Source organism: Muntiacus reevesi, chromosome 4 (assembly GCF_963930625.1).
Source record: "Muntiacus reevesi chromosome 4, mMunRee1.1, whole genome shotgun sequence".
In the NCBI taxonomy this organism is placed as follows: Eukaryota; Metazoa; Chordata; class Mammalia; order Artiodactyla; family Cervidae; genus Muntiacus; species Muntiacus reevesi.
In genome coordinates, this window is record NC_089252.1 from 77,073,228 (window position 1) to 77,094,279 (window position 21,052).

The 21,052-nt window shown below is 37.2% G+C and overlaps 1 protein-coding gene across 1 annotated transcript in view; it reads left to right on the top strand.

Moving 5' to 3' along the window:
- RAD18 (RAD18 E3 ubiquitin protein ligase) overlaps positions 1-21,052 on the top strand; it is a 99,807-nt gene that overhangs the window by 11,741 nt on the left and 67,014 nt on the right. Inside the window, exons 5-7 of the mRNA XM_065935277.1 lie at positions 7,411-7,748; positions 13,088-13,187; positions 18,512-18,696. Of these exons, the coding sequence (XP_065791349.1) occupies positions 7,411-7,748; positions 13,088-13,187; positions 18,512-18,696 (623 nt within the window). The remainder of the gene's footprint in view (positions 1-7,410; positions 7,749-13,087; positions 13,188-18,511; positions 18,697-21,052) is intronic.

Below are 21,052 nucleotides of genomic sequence, written 5' to 3' on the forward strand. Positions count from 1 at the left end.
GTATGCTCATTATTACTGTGGTGTCATTGCTTCTAAACCCTCTCAGTGGACAGAGCTGGGTCGCACATGGATGTGTATGTGTACACACATATGTATTACGGTTTCTGTGTCTGTTATATATTAATCCACTAATTCTTACTCTGATTTGCTCAGCATGTATAAAATGATGTGTAACGTGAAATATGTAATCGCTGGTGCTTTATGACATGTAGCTTTAGTTCTTAACTGTCAGATGCATGATGGTGTTAAGTGAGCGGTCACCTAGAGGGATTTAAAAAGATAATGTTTTATCAAACGATATGTTGACTTATTTTTGGTTTTAATCATGCAAGCCAAGCAAGAATTTTTAGTAGGAATGTACTGTGTTTAGTTAATGGCTAGGTGGCTACATACTTAAATGCAGTGACTTCCAAGCTTGTTGGAATATTCTTAGAGGTACATTACATTGCTCCCAAAACTGTAAAGAAATTTCTTCTGATAGAATTGCAAGTTTATTCATTGGTTTGCATCCTAAAGATGATCAGATTTACTCCTTTGAACTTGCCTAACGGGGCATTCTAGAAATTGGTTGGTTATTTCCTTAAGCAAAGTCATGAGAAGGTGGTATACTTTCCTAGATTAAGACACTCTGAGAGTCTCTGATGCTCATAATTAAAGTGATAGCTTTTCTCCTTTTTATTTATCTATCTCGGCTCCTTGGGTGCACAGATCTTTAGCAGTTGTGGCACATGAGCTTAATAATTGCAGTTCCGGGACCCTAGAGCACAGGTTTACTAGTTGTGGTGCATGGGCTTTGTTGCTGCACAGCATGTGGGATCTTCCTGGACCAAGGATTGAACTCATGTCTCCTGTGTTGGCAGTCAGATTCTTTACCACTGAGCCATCCAGGAAGTCCTGCTTTTCTTATTTCAAAGTCCTTCATCAGTTAGATTTTGAAGTCCATGAGAAAAGATGGAGCTGTATATTTAGAAAGAAACTGATTGGGGATTAAAAAAAAAAAAAGGAACTGATGGACTCTCTGCTTTTCTCTGATATGGTAAAACTATCTCATGGCTGCTTTTTTCCCTCAGCTGGTATTGAAAGCTAAAATCCTGCCTGCTAGGAAACAAGGAGTGTTACAAAGAACAGCATCTGTTTGTTGGAGAGAAGTTATCGGTATCTTTGGGTTCATAGATCCTTTGGTAACTTAAAGGGAAGCCTTGGGATGATTGCAGTCTCTCCTCTCTTCCCTGAAGAAACAGGGTATTTAAGTATTCTTTATAGTGGGTTTGGTGAGGTAGGAAGCCTTGTCTGTAGATTTGAGATGGATTTTATAATTCGCTTCTCCATCTGCCTTGGAATTGCCTCATGGTGAACATTTCTTGGATATTTGTCATATCTAAAGTGCTGTGGTACTTCATTTGCAAAATTAATAGGGGTATCAGTTTCATTACTTTTTTGAAATCTGGATTAAGATCAGTGAGGGAGGAAGTTTAATTTTATGAATAAAATATAAGATATTTATAGTTTGTTAATTTTATTTCTTCCTCTCTTTCCCATCCGTCATTGCCATTTTATGATATTATGATTTTTTTAAATGTAATCTTCTAAACCAAATACCAAAAGAGTATTGGAAATAATTCCAGAGGTTTTTGGGAACAGGGCTGACATGCAGATCTTATATTTTCTTCTTTCACCTTTTATTTTCAAGGAACAAGTTTGTCCCCCCCCCCCCAGTCAGTTTTATTTAAAATAATGTTCTTAAGAAACCGTTGTGTTTATATATAACATTTAGAATATATTTATTAGATTTTTAAATACAGATTTACAAAGTATTTATTTGGAAGTTTATTTAGAATGTTGTTGTCTAAGTGGAACTTTATTCTTGACCTAAGTAAGAAAATGTTGTTTTTGTATTTTTGCACAGCAGCCAGTTTGCTTGTGTATTATAATTTTTACAGCTTTAGCATGTAGAGCATCATTTATTGCTTTGGTTTATACATTGATGAGGTATGAATTTTTCTCCAGGTGCTTATTTCAAGTTTAAAAATTTAAACAAAGAGGATGTAGAATATAATTTCACCTTCCCTTATAGCATAGTTTAAAGCAGACTGGGTTTGGGTTCAGGCAGAACTAGGTTTCCATCTTGACCCTACTTGATTTTTTTTTTTAATTTAATTTTATTTTTAGCTGGAGGATAATTAACAATATTGTGATGGTTGCTGCCATGCATTAGCACAGACTTAAGACCCTACTGGTTTTGATACGAGTGTGATCAAGATATTAATCCTTTTTAGCTTCTTTTCCACATTGAAAGATGGGAATAATATTGTGGACACTTTGAGGAATTGCTGTAAGGATTAGACATGAAGAGATATATTAAAAAATACCCAGCATAGTACTGTATCTGGAACAGCGGAACCTAAGAAAATGTTCCTATCATTACTACCCTATATATTTTATGTATTGATATTGTGTTGCTCTGATGCATGTATGTGCATGCCCTGTGGAGCTGATGAGAACTTGTGCTTGGTGGGTCTCTGCCTGTTTAACCAAATGGTCCCAGGTTGCATGTCCTGGGTTATAACAAGTATTTGCAGGGACTTTGACTAGTTACCAAAGTTCATGGATTTGATTGCATGGGTTTTATGACTGCCCGTGTTTACCCAGAGACCTGTTTTCGCTTTTGATTCTTAGCCACATTTTGAAAAGGTGAAGTTATTGTATAGTTAACTAACGGGCAAGATTTTCCTATATTTTATTGAGTCACAATTATTTTGAAAGTCCAGTTCATGCAGTTTGAATGTCTGTGATGAATGCTGTGAGGTCTTGTAATGCCAACTCAATTTAATATATAGGAGTGATGGAAATTGAAGGAAAGATTAGCAATTCAACTTTAAGTGTCAGTTTTGTAATTAATATTTTCACACATCTCATTTTTAAGTTATGTAAATTGCCATAAACAGTCTCATGGTTATACATACCAATTATTACATTCATGGCTTCCAGATTTATGGCTGGAAGCAATGAATGGCTTCTCAGCTAGATCTCTTTCCAAGATATCAGCCTCATGTATCCAACTGCTTGTCTCACTTACCTCTGCTTGGACCTCTTAAAACCAAAACTAAACTCTGGTTCCCTCTGCTGCCCGCCCCCCCTCCAAACCCCACTCCCAATCTGCTGCTCTGCGGTCTTTCTTTACTTAGTAAATGGCAGCTCCCTCCTTGCATTTGCTCAGGCCAAAAACCTTAAAGTCATTTTTGCCCCCTCTCTTTCACACTCTGTTGTTCCATCAGTAAATCCCATTGGCTCTATCTTTGCTGTCCCTGCGGAATCTGCCAAGGGCAGCAACCTAAGTGATCCTTGAAAATAAAAAGTAGGTCATACTGCGTGTTGTTCAGAGGTGGTTTCCTGTCTCACTGGAGTGAAACCCCTGTTTGTCTCTGTGAGTCCTCCCAGCCCTGCAGAGCAAGCTCCCTGACATATTCACCTGCTTCTTCTCCTTGGGTCATTCTGCTCCAGGCACAGTGACCTCTCTCTGCTTCTCAAACCTGCTGATCACACTCTGATCTTACAGACTTTGTACTTACAAAGTGAAACAGTGTTTCCCTAGATGTTCACATCCTTTAGTTCTCTACTACTTTGGACTGTTTTTCATAGGCATCTTCTCCTTGAGATCTGTGACCATCCTATAGAGTATCACCCCCTCCTCATTGTTCGCTTCCTTTTTTTTTCCCCCCATAGTACTTTTTACCTAAGTTGATAGTGTCTATTCTCTGTTCCTTTACCATGGTGTAAGATTCATAAGGATAGAAACTGTTCTGTTCTCTGTGATATTTCCACTGCTGAAATTAGTAGGAACATGGAAAAGTTAATGAATATTGACTTTAACATGAGGCATAACGTTATTATTGCCATGATGCCACTCTCTACCACATTCTTTTTTGGCATGTGTTGAAGTAAGAGAGCAAATTGGAAGAGTAAAATGCATCTGAATTGTGAATAAAAATAAAGAGGAGTTCTCTCTAGGATAGACGCTTTGCTGAGAGGTGTACCCTTGTAGTATCTTGGAAGTGATTTATCAATGACAGTTTTATCCAGCAGTTGAATAGTGTGCCTTTTACTTTGTTATAATGAGATGAAAGCTTTTCTGAGAACCTTCTTTGAACCAAACCCAGATCCTAGAAGAGAAAGACTTGTAACGATTGCAGTTCTTTATTTTTACTTTATTTCTGTTTCCTCACAAAGATGTATTTTCTTTGTAGGAAAGTTTTTAATTACATCTGAATCTCTTTAATATATAATACTACTCTTCAAGTTTTTGTTTTTCCTTTGTTGGCTTTGATGAGTAGTTTTTTCCAAAGAATTTGTCCATTTCATCTAAAATTACAACTTTATTGGTATAAAGTATCTATAATATCCTCTTATTATCTTTGAATTTCTGTGAGGATTTTAGTGATATCTCCTTTTACCTCTTTTTGTGTTTTGTATTTTCACTCATCTTTCTTGCTTGTTCTTGGTAGGGCTTTCCTGATTTTGTTCATTTTTTCACAGAACCAGCTCTTGGCTTTACTAATTTTCTTTTGTATGTTTACTTTTTCACTAGTATCTGTTATTACTATCTTCTTTGGGTGTAATTTGCTGTTAATTTCCTAACCTTTTATATTGGAAATTTAGGACATTGATTTTCAGTTTTTCTATTAACTTCTAAATTGTTCACTAATGAACTGTTTTGGTGAACCCCAAAGCTGTTGTTCAATTCAGAATATTTTCTGATCTTCATTGTTGTTTGACTTAGGGAATTATTTAGAAGTGTGGTGCTTCATTTCTTAACATTTGGAGATTTTCTAGTTATTTTTCCATTATTGAGTTTCATGTGAATTCACAGTGGTCACAGAAGATATACTGAATTATTTCCTTCCTTGTAAATTTCTTGAGACATGTCCTACTTTATGGCCCAGAACATGGTCTATGCTAATGAATATGCCATGTATACTTGAAAATATTGTATATTCTCCGTTGGTGAGATGTGGTGTTTTTAATTTGTTAATTGTATCAATTTGGTTAATTGGATTGGTTCAGATCTTCTGTATTCTTACTGATTCTTATCTGCTTTGTTAGAGTGGTGTGTTTAAATGCATATTCACTTTTATTTAAACCAACAATTATTGTGAACTGGCTATATCTCTTTTTAGTTCTGTCAATTTTTGCTTTATACATTTGAAACTATGCTATGAAATGAATAAAGTTTATGATTTTATGGTTTCTAATTAAATTTATCATTTTGTCAAAGTGAGATGCACCTCTTTCTCAATGCTTTTGCCTTAAGATCTGTTTTGTCTGTTGTTAGTGTTGTCACATTGACTTTCTTTTGGTTTGTATTTATTTACGTGGTATGTCTTTTCTCATCCTTTTTCCCCTAATCTTTCTGCATCTTTATAAAATGATTTTTTTAAAATAGTATACAGTTGCATTTTATTTTATTTTTTAATATAGTCTGACAAGTTTTGTCTTTCAGTTAGAGTATGTATCATTGTATTTAATTGGTTACAGTAATATTTTTGCATTATTTAATTCCTCTTTTTTACTGTTTTGAGTTATTTTACTTCCATATATGTTATAAATTCCCTAAGACATTGCTAGGGATGTCAATACTGTCAATACTGTTGTATTTAGCCACATACTTTCTTTTTCTGGGGTTGTTGATTCTTGTTGACACTTTATATGCTTCTATCTATAATCACCTTCTCTATGCTCAAGAACAGTTGTTACAGTATTTCTTGTCTGCTGATGAGGAATTCTTATAGTTTTTGTTTGCTTGAGAATGTGTTTTGCTTTCATTCTGGAAGAATATTTTCAATAGGAATAGGATTCAGTTTGTTTTTTTACCTGTACTTTTAAGATGTCATTCTGTTATCTTCTTTCTTCCATAGTCTTTGTTGACAAGTCAGTGATATTTCTTACTGTTATTTCCTTAGAGCCATTGTTCTTGAGTGGGAGTGATTTTGCTTTCTTTACCTCCTCCTCCAGGAAACATTTGGTAATGTCTGAACATGTTTTGGTTGTCCTCGTCTGAGGTTAGGGGTGTTATGCTGTTGACATTTCTGTAAGGCACAGAACAGTCTCTACAGCAAAATATTATTCGACTCAGTGTTGGTAATGCCAAGGTTGAGGAACTGTGCCTTAGAGGTAGTATATCTTATTTTTCTCTGGTTGTTTAAAAGATTTTCTCTGTATTTTTTTCAGTAGTTTGGTTATGTTTTGCCTAGATTTCATTTTCTTTGTTTATCCTTTGGGGATGGATTTTAATTCCCTCTTAAGTATACATTATTTTATTTATTTGTCTATTTTTTCTTTTTTTGTTAACATATATTGATCATAGTTCTTTTGAAATTCTTCTAATGCTACTCAGATCACTTCTGGATCTGCTTCTAATTTGTCTCTTGATTGCTGGCTAATGTCTTCTTTGCGTGCCTAGTGATTTTTAAATGTGTGTTGAATATTATGAATGAAATGTTATAGAGGCTGTGAATTGTCTTCCTTTGAAAGATGTTGAATTTTGTTCTGACAGGCAGTTAAATTCCTACCTCCTCACTTATTCCGTCAAGGCCTGGTTTGATTTCTGTTAGATTTGCTCTGCTTCACTTTTGTTTCTTTTTCTAGAGGAGGATCCTTCTTAAGGTGTAGCCTTTGTGGGGTTTCAGCTGAGTGTCTAGAATCTTTACCAGAGCCTCGCAACTTTGGGCAGGCTCATGTTCCAACAGTTTCCCTGCACCGACCTTTAGACTCTCAGCTTCACGACATCTGCTTCCTGTCCGGTGTTCTGTGACTTTGTCTTATGCTTCTGCAGCCCCGGAGATGACCAGTCATTGAGGAGCATTTCTCAGCAGATTTTTAGGGTGTTTGTGGCTGCTTCCTGCTCAGCGCCCTGTGCCTCCAGTCCTCGCAGCCTTTGCCCAGAGCTCTAATCTGTTCTCTCTACCCAGAGAGATCACTGGTCCCTGTTTTGACTTTAATATCCCACTCCTAGAGCACGCTTCCATGGGAGATTCTTGTGGAAATGTTGGATCACCTCAAGTTTCCCTTCTGTCTCAGGGATAGTTGCCTGTGTTGATTATAGATCATGCTTATAAATGGTTTTGTATGTTTTGTTGAGATTTTAAAGTTGTTTGTGGTTGGAGAGTAAGTCTCATATAAGCTATTCTCCATGGCCAGAATCTCAGGTCCCTTTGTTATCTTTTATAGAGAGATTAACTGCTTTTAAAGTCAGATTTATTGCTTTGTATTTTATTCTAGAAGAAACACTGGTTGCCATTGTGCAGTAAGTTCTGTATTTCAAAGAAACAAATGTTAATTGAGAAAACAGCTTATGTCAGTTGTGTATATGTAAGTTGACATCTTTATTATCTGTTGTGTTTTCTGTGCTTCAAGGAATCATCTGTTGCAGTTTGCCTTAGAGTCACCACCCACATCTGCTGCTTCCTCCTCTTCAAAGAATCTGGCTATCAAAACACACACCGCTGTAGCCTTCAGACATTCATTAAAACAAGGAAGCAAGTTAATGGAGAATTTCTTGATCAGAGAAACTGGTGGTTCTGCGTCAGAGTTGTTGATAAAAGAGAATGAAAGCAAATCCAGCCCTCAGAAAAAGCTGAGCTCTCCTGCGAAGACCAGAGGGATACCTTCTGCAGAAAAGTCAGCTCCAGGTTCCTCAGAGGATTGTGTTCCTGAGACACCCTCTACATCAGCCTTGAAACAAGTTACTAAAGGTAGGAAATTATCTTCACATGTTTTGTTTTCTTAGTGGAAACCTTCTCATCCCACATGACATAATAAATAAGGAGGATTTTTGCGGGGAAAGGATGGGAAAGGGCAGACCAGCTCTTACCTCGTAACAGCCTCGCATGTGGATGGAGGCAGTGCTTCCAGATATGTTCTCTTTCTCCTCAGAATAGGAATGCAGGCTAATGGCGGGAAAAACGAAGCATTTTTCGTTAGTTTATGGTCCACATATGGCATAACTTTCTGTTTTTCAGCTTTTCTTCTCCCCCTCATCCTTCATATCAGCTCCAGTTTAATATTGAAGAGCTCTTTCTATCTTATTATATCATCATTTGAATACTTCCAGGCTGCTTTGACTGGCATTTACAGCCTTGGACAGTTTGGCTGCTACCCTACCTGTCCATCCTTGTTTCTCATCTCTCCCTCTCAAAAATCCTTCTGCTCTAGCCACGCTGATCTCCCCTTTATTCCTTGAAAACGCTCAGGGATTAAAAACCTATAGCCTGTCACCTGTTTTTATAAACAAGGCCTCACTGGAACACAACCATGCCCGTTTGTTTACCTGTCGTCCACGGCTGCTTTCATGCTAATCACTTAGTTTGTTGATTGTGACAGAGGCCATCTGGCCCCCAAAAGCCTGAAATCTTTGTTACCCGAGCCTTAACTGAACATGTCGCCAACCCCATTCCACCTTTCCAGACTCTATCTAGGTCTAACCATTCTTCAGTTATGTTGTATAGTATCGGTCTCTCACATCACTAAAGCGTGGCAGCACTTGTTTTCTGGACAGTTTGCTTAGCTTTTTGATGACTAGGTCAACTTGTTCAACCTCTTGTTTCCATATCTTATTGCCAGTGAATTTCAGAACACCTTTTAGGCAGAAACTCTACCCTAGACATCTTTGGTATGCCCCACACCACACGTAGTGCAGGGCCATTAGTGGTTACTAAACTTAGGTTGGAATTAGTTCGTTATTACTTGTGTGTTTGCATTTCATATAGATATGTGAATTGTTCTCTTGTATTTCCTAGCATATCTTATCTTTGGTCAGTTTTTGATCAATTGACAGTTTTTATTGTACTGTTTTTAAGCGGATACCATTTTTCCCTGAGCAGAACCTGAAATTTTTCAGTGAACCCATAGCATGTAGAGTAGATAAAATTTGCTTTGCTCCATTAAAGTGGAGATGGAGGGCCTCACCTCCCCCATCCATGGTGGTCTCTAGGCTGTGAGGTACCTCCAGAGGTCCCTGGAACTGTATCAGTTTCAGAATGATTGTGTTTCTGCTTTTTAATGCTACACTTATATAGGCGTACCTTGGAGAAATTGTGGGTTCGGTTCTGCAGTAGGACAGATAGCACGATAAAGTGAGTCATTTGAACTTTCTTGTTTCCCAGTGTGTATAAATGTTATTTTTATGCTATACTGTAGTTTGTTATGTATGCAGTAGCATTATGTCTAAAAAAAAATGTACACACCCTAATTAAAAAATGCTTTATTGCTTAAAAATGTGACCATCTCACTCTTCATCAAAGAAGGCAAGAGTAGGAGAAAAGACAGTCTCTTCAGCAAGTAGTGTTGGGATAGCTGGACAGCCACATGTAAATCAGTGAAATTAGAACACACCCTCACACTGTACACAAGAGTAATTTCAAAATGTTTTGAAGGCTTAAATATGAAGCACACCACCATAAAACTCCTAGAAGAGAACGTAGGTAAAATGTACTAGTTTTCTTAAGTCAGTCTCCCAAGGCAGTAAAAATAAAAGCAAAGATAAACAAATGGGACCTAATCAAACATATGAGCTTTTGCACAGCAAGGGAAACCATAAACAAAGCAGATAGACAACCTATATATATAGACTAGGAGAAAATATTTCCGGGTGATGCAACCAATAAGAGCATAATTTCCAACATCTACAAACTGCTGATAAAACTCAATAACAAAAAACAAACAACTGGATCAATAAATGGGCTGCTGCTGCTGCTAAGTCACTCCCGTCGCGTCCGACTCTGTGCAACCCCATAGGCGGCAGCCCACCAGGCTCCCCCGTCCCTGGGATTCTCCAGGCAAGAACACTGGAGTGGGTTGCCATTTCCTTCTCAAGCGCATAAAAGTGAAAAGTGAAAGTGAAGCTGCTCAGTCGTGTCCGACTCTTAGCGACCTCGTGGACTACAGCCTACCAGGCTCCTCTGTCCATGGGATTTTCCATGCAAGAGTACTGGAGCGGGGTGCCATTGCCTTCTCCGCAATAAATAGGCAGAAGAGCTAAATAGACATTTCCCTGAAGACATACAGATGGCCAATAGGCACATGAAAAGATGTTCAAAGTGGCTGATTACTCAGTTCAGTTCAGTCGCTCAGTCGTGTCCAAATCTTTGGGACCCCATGGACTGCAGCACGCCAGGCTTCCCTGTCTATCACCAACTCCCAGAGCTTGCTTAGATTCATGTCCATGAGTCAGTGATGCCATCCAACCATCTCATCCTCTGTCGTCCCCTTCTCCTGTCTTCAATCTTTCCCAGCATCAGGGTCTTTTCAGATGAGTCAGTTCTTCACATCAGGTTGCCAGAGTATTGGAGTTTCAGCTGTAGCATCAGTCCTTCCAATGCATATTTAAGACTGATTTCCTTTAGGATGGACTGGTTGGATCTCCTTGGAGTCCAAGGGGCTCTCAAAAGTCTTCTCCAACACCACAGTTCAAAAGCATCAATTCTTTGGCACTCAGCTTTCTTTATGGTCCAACTCTCACATCCATATGTGACGACTGGAAAAACAATAGCTTTGACTCTACAGACCTTTGTTGACAAAGTAATGTCTCTGCTTTTTAATATGTTGTCTAGGTTGGTCATAATTTTTCTTCCAAGGAGTAAGTGTCTTTTAATTTCATGGCTGCAGTCACCATCTGCAGTGATTTTGGAGCCCAAGAAAATAAAATCTCTCACTGTTTCCATTGTTTCCCCATCTGTTTGCCATGACGTGATGGGATGGGATGCCGTGATTTTAGTTTTCTTAATGTTGAGTTTTAAGGCAACTTTTTCACTCTCCTTTTTCAGTTTCATCAAAAGGCTCTTTAGCTTTTCTTTGCTTTCTGCTGTAAGTGTGGTGTCATTTGTTTACCTGAGGTTATTAATATTTCTCCTGGCAGTCTTGATTCCAGCTTGTGCTTCATCCCGTCCAGCATTTCTTATGATGTACTCTGCTTATAAGTTAAATAAGGAGGGTAGTAATATACAGCCTTGATGAAAAAAAAAAAGAAAAAAAAATATACAGCCTTGATGTACTCCTTTCCTGATTTGGAACCAGTCTGTTGTTCCATGTCCAGTTCTAACTGTTGCTTCTTGACCTGCATACAGATTTCTCAGGAGGCAGATCAGTTGGTCCGGTATTCCCATCTTTCAGAATTTTTCACAGTTTGTTGTATCCATGCAGTCACAGGCTTTGGTGTAGTTAATAAAGCAGAAGTAGATATTTTTCTGGTCTTGTCTTGCTTTTTCAATGATCCAGTGGATGTTGGCAATTTGATCTCTGGTTCCTCTGCCTTTTCTAAATCCAGCTTGATCATCTGAAAGTTCACGGTTCACATACTGATGAATCCTGGCTTGGAGAATTTTCAGCATTACTTTGCTAGTGTGTAAGATGAGTGCAATTGTGCAGTAGTTTGAGCATTCTTTGACATTGCCTTTCTTTGGGATTGGAATGAAAACTGACCTTTTCCAGTCCTGTGGCCACTTCTTGAATTTTCCAAATTTTCTGGCATATTGAGTGCAGAACTTTCACAGCATCATCTTTTAAGACTTAGGATTCTAGGCTGATTATTAGAGAAATAGAAATCAAAACTAGGATGAGGTACCACCTCACACCAATCAGAATGGCCATCGTTAAAAAGTCTACAGATAACAAATGGTGGAAAACACGTGTAGAAAAGTGAACCCTCCTACACTGTTGGTGGGAAGTAAATTGGTGCACTGCTATAGACAACAGTATGGAGTTTCTTTAAACAAAAAATAGAGTTGTCATATGATCCAGGAATCCTACTCCTGGACATATATCTAGAGAAAACTCTTACTCAAAAATGTACATGCACCCCTGTGTTCATATCAGCACTATTCATAATAACCATGAACATGGACGACATGGAAGCAACTTAAATGTCCATTGACAGATAAATGGATAAGGAAGATATAGTACATGTATGCAATGGAATATTATACAGCCATAAAAAAGAACGAAATAATGTCATTTGCACCAACATGATTGGACCTAGAGATTATCATACTAGTGAAGTGCATCAGAACGAGAAAGACAAATGCCCTATAATACAGTTTATATGTAGAATCTAAAATAGGACACAAGTGAGCTTATTTCCAAGACTCACAGATGTAGAAAGCAAACATGGTTACCAAAGGGCGAAGGGAGCGAGGTAGGGATAAATTAGGAGTTTGGGATTAGTAGATACAAAGTATTAAATATAAAAAAGATAAACCACAAAGTCCTACTATATGGCCCGGGAACTATATTCAATATCCTGTAACAAACCATAATGGAAAGTAACATTAAAAAGAGGATGTGTGTGTGTATATATACACACACACACACACAACTGAACACAACTGATACCCCTCAATCACTGTGCTGTGTACCAGAAACTGACAACACTGCAAACCAACTGTGCTTCAACTGAAAAACAATGCTGACCATCATCTGGCAATGCAGGGTTGCCACAAATCTTTAATTTGTTAAAAAATTTTAAAAATGCAGTATCTGCAAAGTGCAATAAAGTGAAGTACAATAAAATGAGGTATGCCTTTCATTACAAATGAGGGCTAAGTGAACGAATTTGTAGTCCTTAATAATTTGAACGTAGTTGGTCCAACCAATTCATGTTTCTACATACCCTTCCCCAACTCTGTTCCCCTGGCAAATATTTTTATCTTACTCAGGTTGTTATGACTGCTTCAGTGCTCCACATGAGTGGTTCCTAAGACTTGGTATAAACTCAAGATTAGTTTTATAGCTTGGTCATGCCTTGGTAGAAAAGATTTAACTAAAGCACTTTCTAATAAAACTAATTCCAGATGACTTTGAAATCTCTTCTTCGAGGCCAGGATTCTAATTATGTGATTTTCCACAGTGTAGCCCTTGCCCAGTAAGCAGTCTGTTCCACTCCTGCTGTCCTGAGATGTCCTTTTTCTCTTCTGCTTTTCTAAGTGCATGTTAAGGTTGGATTTCATTCTTTAATGTTAGTTGTTGAAAGATACCTGGTTGTATTATTTTTACTCTTCCTACAAATAATAAAATCTTTTTCTCTTTTTGAAAAATACAGTGGATTGTCCTGTTTGTGGGGTTAATATTCCAGAAAATCACATTAATAAGCACTTAGACAGCTGTCTATCACGTGAGGAGAAGAAAGAAAGCCTCAGAAGGTAAGAAAGTGAAGCATAATTGTTGAGCCACTTTAGCTTGTGCTTTTAAAAATGTTAGCCGACTGTCCATTCTCTTTCCTTGCCAAATATAACTAACTTTACTATATGCTAATCAAATTTGACTTAATAAGAAATTCGATTTAGAATTCAGTTCTTTTTAGGCTTATTTTCTTCTTTCAGAATTTTAGAATTACCATAAAGCCCTTGGCCCAAGAAAGCAAGGCTAGACTCTGAATATAGAACGCATCAAATCTTTTTTTGGTTCTTAGGAATCTTAGAAGTTTAAATTAGTAAAATCTAGCTTTTCCAAAAATTCTGAATAATTACTATATACACATGATATACTGTATACACATGACATTAAATAGTACAGAAGGTTTTTTGTTTTTTTTTTTAGAAAATATAGAATCATTTATTCATTCAACAAATACTTACTAAGCACATAACCATGTACCAGGCTCTGTTAAGCATTGGTGAATGAAAATCAGATGTTCTTTCCTTAATATCCATTTTTTCCTGGAAGGATGCAATCAGTAGGCTTGCATTTTGAAGGCAGTGATTTTCTCTGGTGATTGCATATGTATAAACTTGAAGTTGTATACTTTGTCTGTGGGGCAGATTCAAAAGGGAATGTGTGAAATATAGTTTGTGTGTGTATGTGTGTGTGCGCGCCCATGTCTATGTGTATGTCCCCTGCCAACTACCCAAGTGAGATAATTTCACGCTACTTTGCCTCCCTTATATATCAAAATATATATCAAATATATATATATATATCAAAATAGGTTATTAAGCTTGATCAGTATTGTTACATATGTAAGTTAAGAATCAAATTTTAGTCAGAGTTACATAGCAAGGTATTATAGAATTTGTGGTAATGAAGATAATAAGGAAGCTGAAGCCACAAATTAGATGAGTCTGATGATGAAGGGAGACGTGAGATGAGATGGAAGTTTAGGAAAGGAATAAGGAGCAAGATCAGGGAAGATTTTATTTTTTAGAGTGGAAATTATACAAGCCTTTAGCCTCCTTCTTTATACTATCTCCGGGGAGAGGGCAGATGATACAAGGAGCAAGAGGGCAAAAGTCCAGTAATGAAGTGTCTTTAACATGCAGAAAGAGCTTTTCTTCTGAAACATGATGGAAAGAGGAGGGAATAGGTGATAATTCAGAGATCTAGGAAGGAGAGGGAGGAAATGGAAGAAATTAATGGGAGGTGGGAATGAACAGAATGCTTGGTTCTCACGTCTGGTTTGTTTGGAAGAATTTGGAAGAGTATTTGCAAGAAACCATGCTGATAAGGCAGGGCTGTTTTGTTGGGTTTTGCGTGTGTGTGTGTGTGATTAAAGATAAAATGGTGTCACTTAGATTTTATGAGTAAATCAGCAGTGAATGCAGGTTCCGAGGGACAAACTCTTGCTGTTATGATTTACAAAAGCTGACATAACACACAGCAGTGCTTTATTGATTTACAGTGAGGGGCATCAATCGACAGTTCTTACAGGAGTGTTTTTAGCATGATAGTTAACCTTTTTCCTCTGAGTAGAACCTTTTTTTCAAGTGAAAATGCACAGTGAACAGTAACAGATAAAACAGATAAAATTGGCCCTGTCCATTAAAGTGGAGATGGAGGATTGTGCTGTCCCATCCCCCATCTCTCCCTGCGTCCCTGTCTGATAGCCACTGTAGTCCTCAGCTCCCTGCGACAGATGTCTGTGAGGTCTTGTATGCACAGTACTCACCCCTAGTGGGTAAGTTTGTTGATGAGAACAGATTTTTAGGCTGCCTAGTTGAGATTTGGGATAAAGAAACTGGATCATTACAAGGATTATTTCCCATAAGCAGTGAGAATCTAATGGTCTAATGAAGAATCTTTCATTCTAATTCATTTAATTTAATTAATCTTTTAATTTCTAATTTCTTTAGAAATTTTTTTCCCCTAAAGAATGAGATGGGAATATAGAAGCTGGGCATTTCTCTTTGAAGAGTAGGGAATCAGCACTGATAATTTTGCTTGGACTGCCCTTTTTCTAGATGCATCCATCATATTTCTTCTCATGCACTTGGCTCGTCAGTTTATCCAAAGGTGTACTCATCCATGTATAATTAAGTTCAAGTTCCAGTTGTGGTTCTGAGGAGCTCTGTGGAATTACTATAATCCGCCGGTTACTCTAGCACAATTTAGGAGCACTGTTTTCTGTCTCTCTCTCTCTCTCAGAGGAAGATTCACTATACGAGTTAGTGTGTTGAAGTCTTTGAGAATTCCTACATCAAACATAATTGTTGGATTTTGTTTAATCCAGTAATTCCTAAATTTTTTTAACCCTAAAACCTTTTTGTTCTCATAACTCATTTTGTAAAGTTTGCATTTGTGAAGGTACGCTTAGGGAGACATTGAACCTCCTTTCTCTTTAGTGACATCCTGATCTTGGACTCTGGTCACATAAAAGAGTATATGATATTTAAAAATATTTATCTGCAACATCCCAACAGGCCGTTTCTTAATGTGGATGACAGCCCTTAACCCATCCTTTGTAGATTCATATCAGAGGTAATCAAAGAATACTTTTCCTTTTGCTGTCCTCAGATTTTGAGGCCCCTTAGATGCATTACTGTTTCACCAAATCGTAGAAGAAAGATCAGTGTCATTTTCATGTTTTAGGAAACGTTTATCAGACTTCATATTTAAAAAATTTTTTTTAACTTTTTATTTTATATTGGCGTATAGTTGATTACCAGTGTTGTGATAGTTTCTGGTGTATAGCAAAGTGATTCAGTTTTGCATATACCTGTATCTGTTCTTTCTCAAGTTCTTTTCCCATTTAGGTTGTTACGTAACAACTGAGCAGAGTTCCCTGTGCTGCACAGTATGTCCTTGTTGGTTATCCATTTTAAATATAGCAGTGTGTACATCATATTTTAAAATTCTTGACAGAAATTGTTGATCTCTGCTGGTGCTTTTCAATGTAAATGCCAGTGAACAAATCATTTTCCATTAGAATTTCACAGTCATAAGTTTAATCATGTATCCTTAATAAAACACATGTTTTAGGTACAGACTTAATGAATTGTCCTTTACAATATTCTTGTATAAACTCCTTCAAAATGTTTTTCAGGACTTGCTACATCATGTGATTTTTTACTCAGCTATAATGCGGTAAAGAATATGCCTGCAGTACAGGAGACCTGGTTTTGATCTCTGGGTTGGGAACATGTCCTGGAGAAGGGCATGACACCCAACTCCAGTATTTTTGCCTGCCAGAGGAGCCTGGTGCGCTGTAGTCCATGGGGTTCCACAGAGCTGGACACGACTGTGCGACTTACACTGTCACTATAGTCAGTGTTATAGAGTCCAGTAGGCAGGCTGTCATTATAAGAAGAACACTCTTCAGAAAAATGTAATCTCTTGAGGGTTTTCAGGGTTTTCTGCAGTTAAACAGTTATTTCTGACTATTAGGCTTCATTGATGGAGCATAAAAGAACTAATCTTGCCAGGAAATGGTGGTATTGGTTAATGGAGAAATGTTTGGTTGTCTTCCGTCTGTATTCAGCTGTTTTCTCTCGTACGGTCACTGGACCATTTGTATTAGATTTCCATGTGGAACCTTGTTAATAGAGAGAGATTTTAGATCTTCACTTAAGAGCTGAGCTGAGTCAGAATTGGTAGTTGCTGTGGCAAAGTGATTGAAAATTGCATTTTTAATAAACTCTCCAGATGGTTCTGAGATGCTTGAAAGTTTGAGCAGCATGGCCTTGTGCCCACTAGGTATATGCAAGTCCTTTGTAAAATCTTGTGGTTTTTTGGATAAGCATATTATTTTCAAGTTTTTTTTTAATTGTTATCTGAAATTTTGATATTTCATTTAAAAATGATTGCAGTTGTAGTGTCTACATTGAATACATATTTATTAAGCACCTAATTGCCGTAGCATTGAGCCAGGTGACGTACTCAGTTAGGTTATAATCAGATTAGATTGATTAAAATTCGTCAGGGAGGTCCTGTCTATAAGATTTTCTCAAGCTGTTAATATGCTTGACTTCTGCATATTCCATTGAAAGAAGTAATGTTTGTTAATTGGTTTTTTGGAGGGTGTAGAAGAAAGTCATTTGATCGGGCTTTGTTACATTTATAATTACAGCTTAGTGTTTATCATTGTGTTCATCATGAAAATACAATGAAGAGCCAGGTGGCAATTTAAAAAAATATATATTTACGGATTTTTTATTTGGCTGTGCTGGATCTTAGTTGCAGCATGCAGGATCTAGTTCCCTGACCAGGAATCAAACCTGGGCCCCCTGCATTGAGAGAGCAGAGTCTTAGCCACTGGACTGCCAGGGAAGTCCCCAGGTGGTGATTTTGCTAATACACTTATTCTTTTCTCTTTTTATTTTTTAGTTGAAGGAGAAATTGCTTTACAATGTTGTAGTGGTTTCTGCCATATAACTCGAATCAGCCATAATTATACATTTATCCCCTCCCTTTTGAGCCTCGCTCCTGTCCCCCCATCCCCGCTCTGGGTTGTCACAGAGCACGAGCCTGGGCTCCCTGTGTTACCTCTGCTAATACACTTTTTATAATGCCTGTGTATTTGTTGCTATTGTTTTCAGTTGTCTTCTTTTGAAGATGATCCCACAAGAATACTATGCACACATCATCTCTCTGAATTCTTTCTTTCATCAGCATAATAAGTTTAGTAAACCTAACTATCCCAACAGGTCTTCTTTGATTTCATCTAGTGCTTTTGCAAAGTGATTGATTGCCTTGGGATTAAGAAGGCAGTTTTGCCTATGCATCAGAATTTTTTCTAAGAAAGCTGTGTATGATAATATTCTAAAATCTATAGCCTGACCCTTGATAGCATTTGTACTCTTAATTACCTGAGATAGCTAGCTTTTTATGGAGATTTTCCCTGGAAACCGTGGGCAGATTTTAGGGAAAACGTTTCTTAAAGAGGTGAAGAATTGAATGGTTTCATATAAATGTGATCCTGCGTTCTCATAGCATTTAGTCCATAGCCTTCTGCATGAATTCCAAGTCTGCATCTTTAGGCCTGATCTCTGTCTGAGACGTGACTCTCCAAGTATTGACTGCCACCTACCCTTCTGTCTGAATGTCCCACCACCACCTCAGATGCATCACTGCCATGTGAATACTGTCAACTTGATTCACAAATTTGATCCTTCTCTTTTCCATTTTTATCCTAATGTTTCTCCAGTTCTCCCAGTCACCTTGGTATTGAGCAGAAGGTAAATTACTGTTTTACGTGAAAAGCATTCGATAATTCACAGTAACCCTCAGTGATCTCTCTCTTCCTTCTTTTCAGTTCTGTTCACAAAAGGAAGCCGCTGCCTAAAACTGTATATAACTTGCTCTCAGATCGAGATTTAAAGAAAAAACTAAAACAGCATGGATTATCTGTTCAAGGAAATAAACAGCAGCTCATTAAAAGACACCAAGAATTTGTGCACATGTACAATGCCCAGTGCGATGCTTTGCATCCTAAATCAGGTAAAGTAATAAAACAATGAATTTTATTTACCCTCTGGATAAAGCAGTTTTGTATGACTCAGGGGTTATGAACTACAGAGAAAATTTTCATACATTTTTGATAATAGCTAAGACATTCAAATACACTCCTTCGGAAGATATCTAGAGTGTCCTGTGATAAGCCAACCTTTCTCTCAGCTCGCCTCTCTGTCCCCCTTCTCTTCTCAGAGGCAACTACCGCTACCAGCTTCTCATGTATACGAGGGTTGTTTGAGAGAGCATGGCCTATAATATAATCCTAGTTTTGCAGCTTTATGACTGGGTGACTGTGGGCAAGTTACTTATATCTGACCTCAGCTTTCTCTCCCATTTAAGTAAGAGTTGTAATCCTACCTAGTTCATAGTGTTTTTGACCAGACTAAATGATAAAATGCATGTAAAGTGCTAGCATTATACCTTAGCAGGTAGTTAGCATGGAATAGATGTTAAACCATTAGATTATTAAGATTATTATACCCAGAAATATATGTGATTATTACTACTTCGTCAAAATTTTGTTTTACAGATTTTACACATTGCTTAATAGTTTGTTCTTTCCACTTAACCTCACACAAATTTTGGAGTTCTTTCACTTATTAACATATGGATAGAATTGCCTGAATTAAAAAAAATTAAGGTATAATATATAAACAGAAAATTGCACAAGTTATAAATGTATTGTTTGGTGAATTATCACAAAGTTCAGGGAAGGTGCCTTTGTAACAACTCCTCAGAGCCCTGCCAGAATCCTAGAAGGCCAGCCCACCCCTCCCAATAGTTGCTGCCTTTATCCTCACAGATGACCACCTTTCTGACATCTAAAACCATATATTCCTTTTGCCTATATTTTATCTTAAATATGGAATAATAAGTAGCTTATACATTCTTTTGAGTCTGGCTTAATTTTCTATGACATTATGTTTATAAGATTTGTCCATGTTTTTGTGTACAGTTGTGATTTTTAAAAAAATTTTGTTGCTATAGTGTATTCCATTATACAAATAGGACATGTTACACAAATGTCCATGGTTGACGGATGCTTGGGTTTTTCCACTCTTTGGCTCTTAAAGAATAATTCTGTTATGAGTAATCTTTTCCAGGTCTCTTGGTAATCATAGGCACACATAGTTAGGCATTACGTATACCTATGTGTGAAATTGTTGTTTTTGCAGACATTTAGCTTTCCTGGGTACAGACAGAAACCCAGGTGCCAGTGTATGCTCTCATCAGGAAGGTACGAGAATTCCAATTTTTCCACATCATTACCATCATCAGTATTGTGAGTTTTAGTTTTTGGCCATTCTAGTGTGTCTATGGTAGTATCTCATTATGGTTTTAATTTTTGCTTCCCTAATGGCTTATAGCGTTCACCATATTTTTATATAATTATTGGCCATCTGGATATTCTCCTGGGTGAAATATCCATTTAAGTCTTATGCCCAATTTTTCTATGTTGTGGATCTATTGCTTCTTAATTTATTTCTGGGATTACAAGAATTTTTCTGGATACAGATCTTCCTGGGTGTATATTTGCTTAATCTCCTTTCATCTTTTCACTCTCTTAATGGCTTCATTTGAGAGGTAGAAATTTTAAATTTTGTATTCAATTTGTTGCATTTTTCCATGGATACTACTTTTTATGTCTTTGCCTACCACATGATCATTTTTTTCCCCTAAAAGCATTATTTTTGCATCTACCTTTCAGCCTACAATTTATCTGAAATTGGTTTAAGCATATGTTGCATGGTAAAAGGTGAGATTCTTTTGTTGTTTCCATATGACCAGCTAATTGATGTAGCATCATTTATTGAAAAAGCATCCTTTACACATTGAATTGTCAGTACCTCTTGTTTGAAAATCAGCTAACTGTGTTATTTGTGGATCTGAACATTGTGTTGTTCCATTGGGTCATTTATTAATCCTTGTGCCACTAGTGCAGTGTCTTAATTATTTAATGAGTGATTTATAATAGATCTTGCTAGCTGGTAATGTAGTTCCTCCAGCTTTGTTGTTTACTGAGATTGTCTATTAATAGGTGAGTGGTTTTATGCAGATTGTGGTAGAACCATACAATGGAACACTGCTTAGCAATAAAAATGAATGACCTACCGATAAATGCAACAATGTGGATAAATCTCAAAAGCATTGACATACAAAAGACTACATGCTGTATACTTTGAAAACATTTATCTGGCATTTTAGAAAAGACAAAACTTTGGGGGCATAGAAGAGATCAATATGTCCCAGAGCTTAAGGGTAAGAAGGAGGGAACTTACTGGGCAAAAGAACTTTTGAGGGTAAAGGAAGTGCTCTGGATTTTGAAATGATGAATAAATGA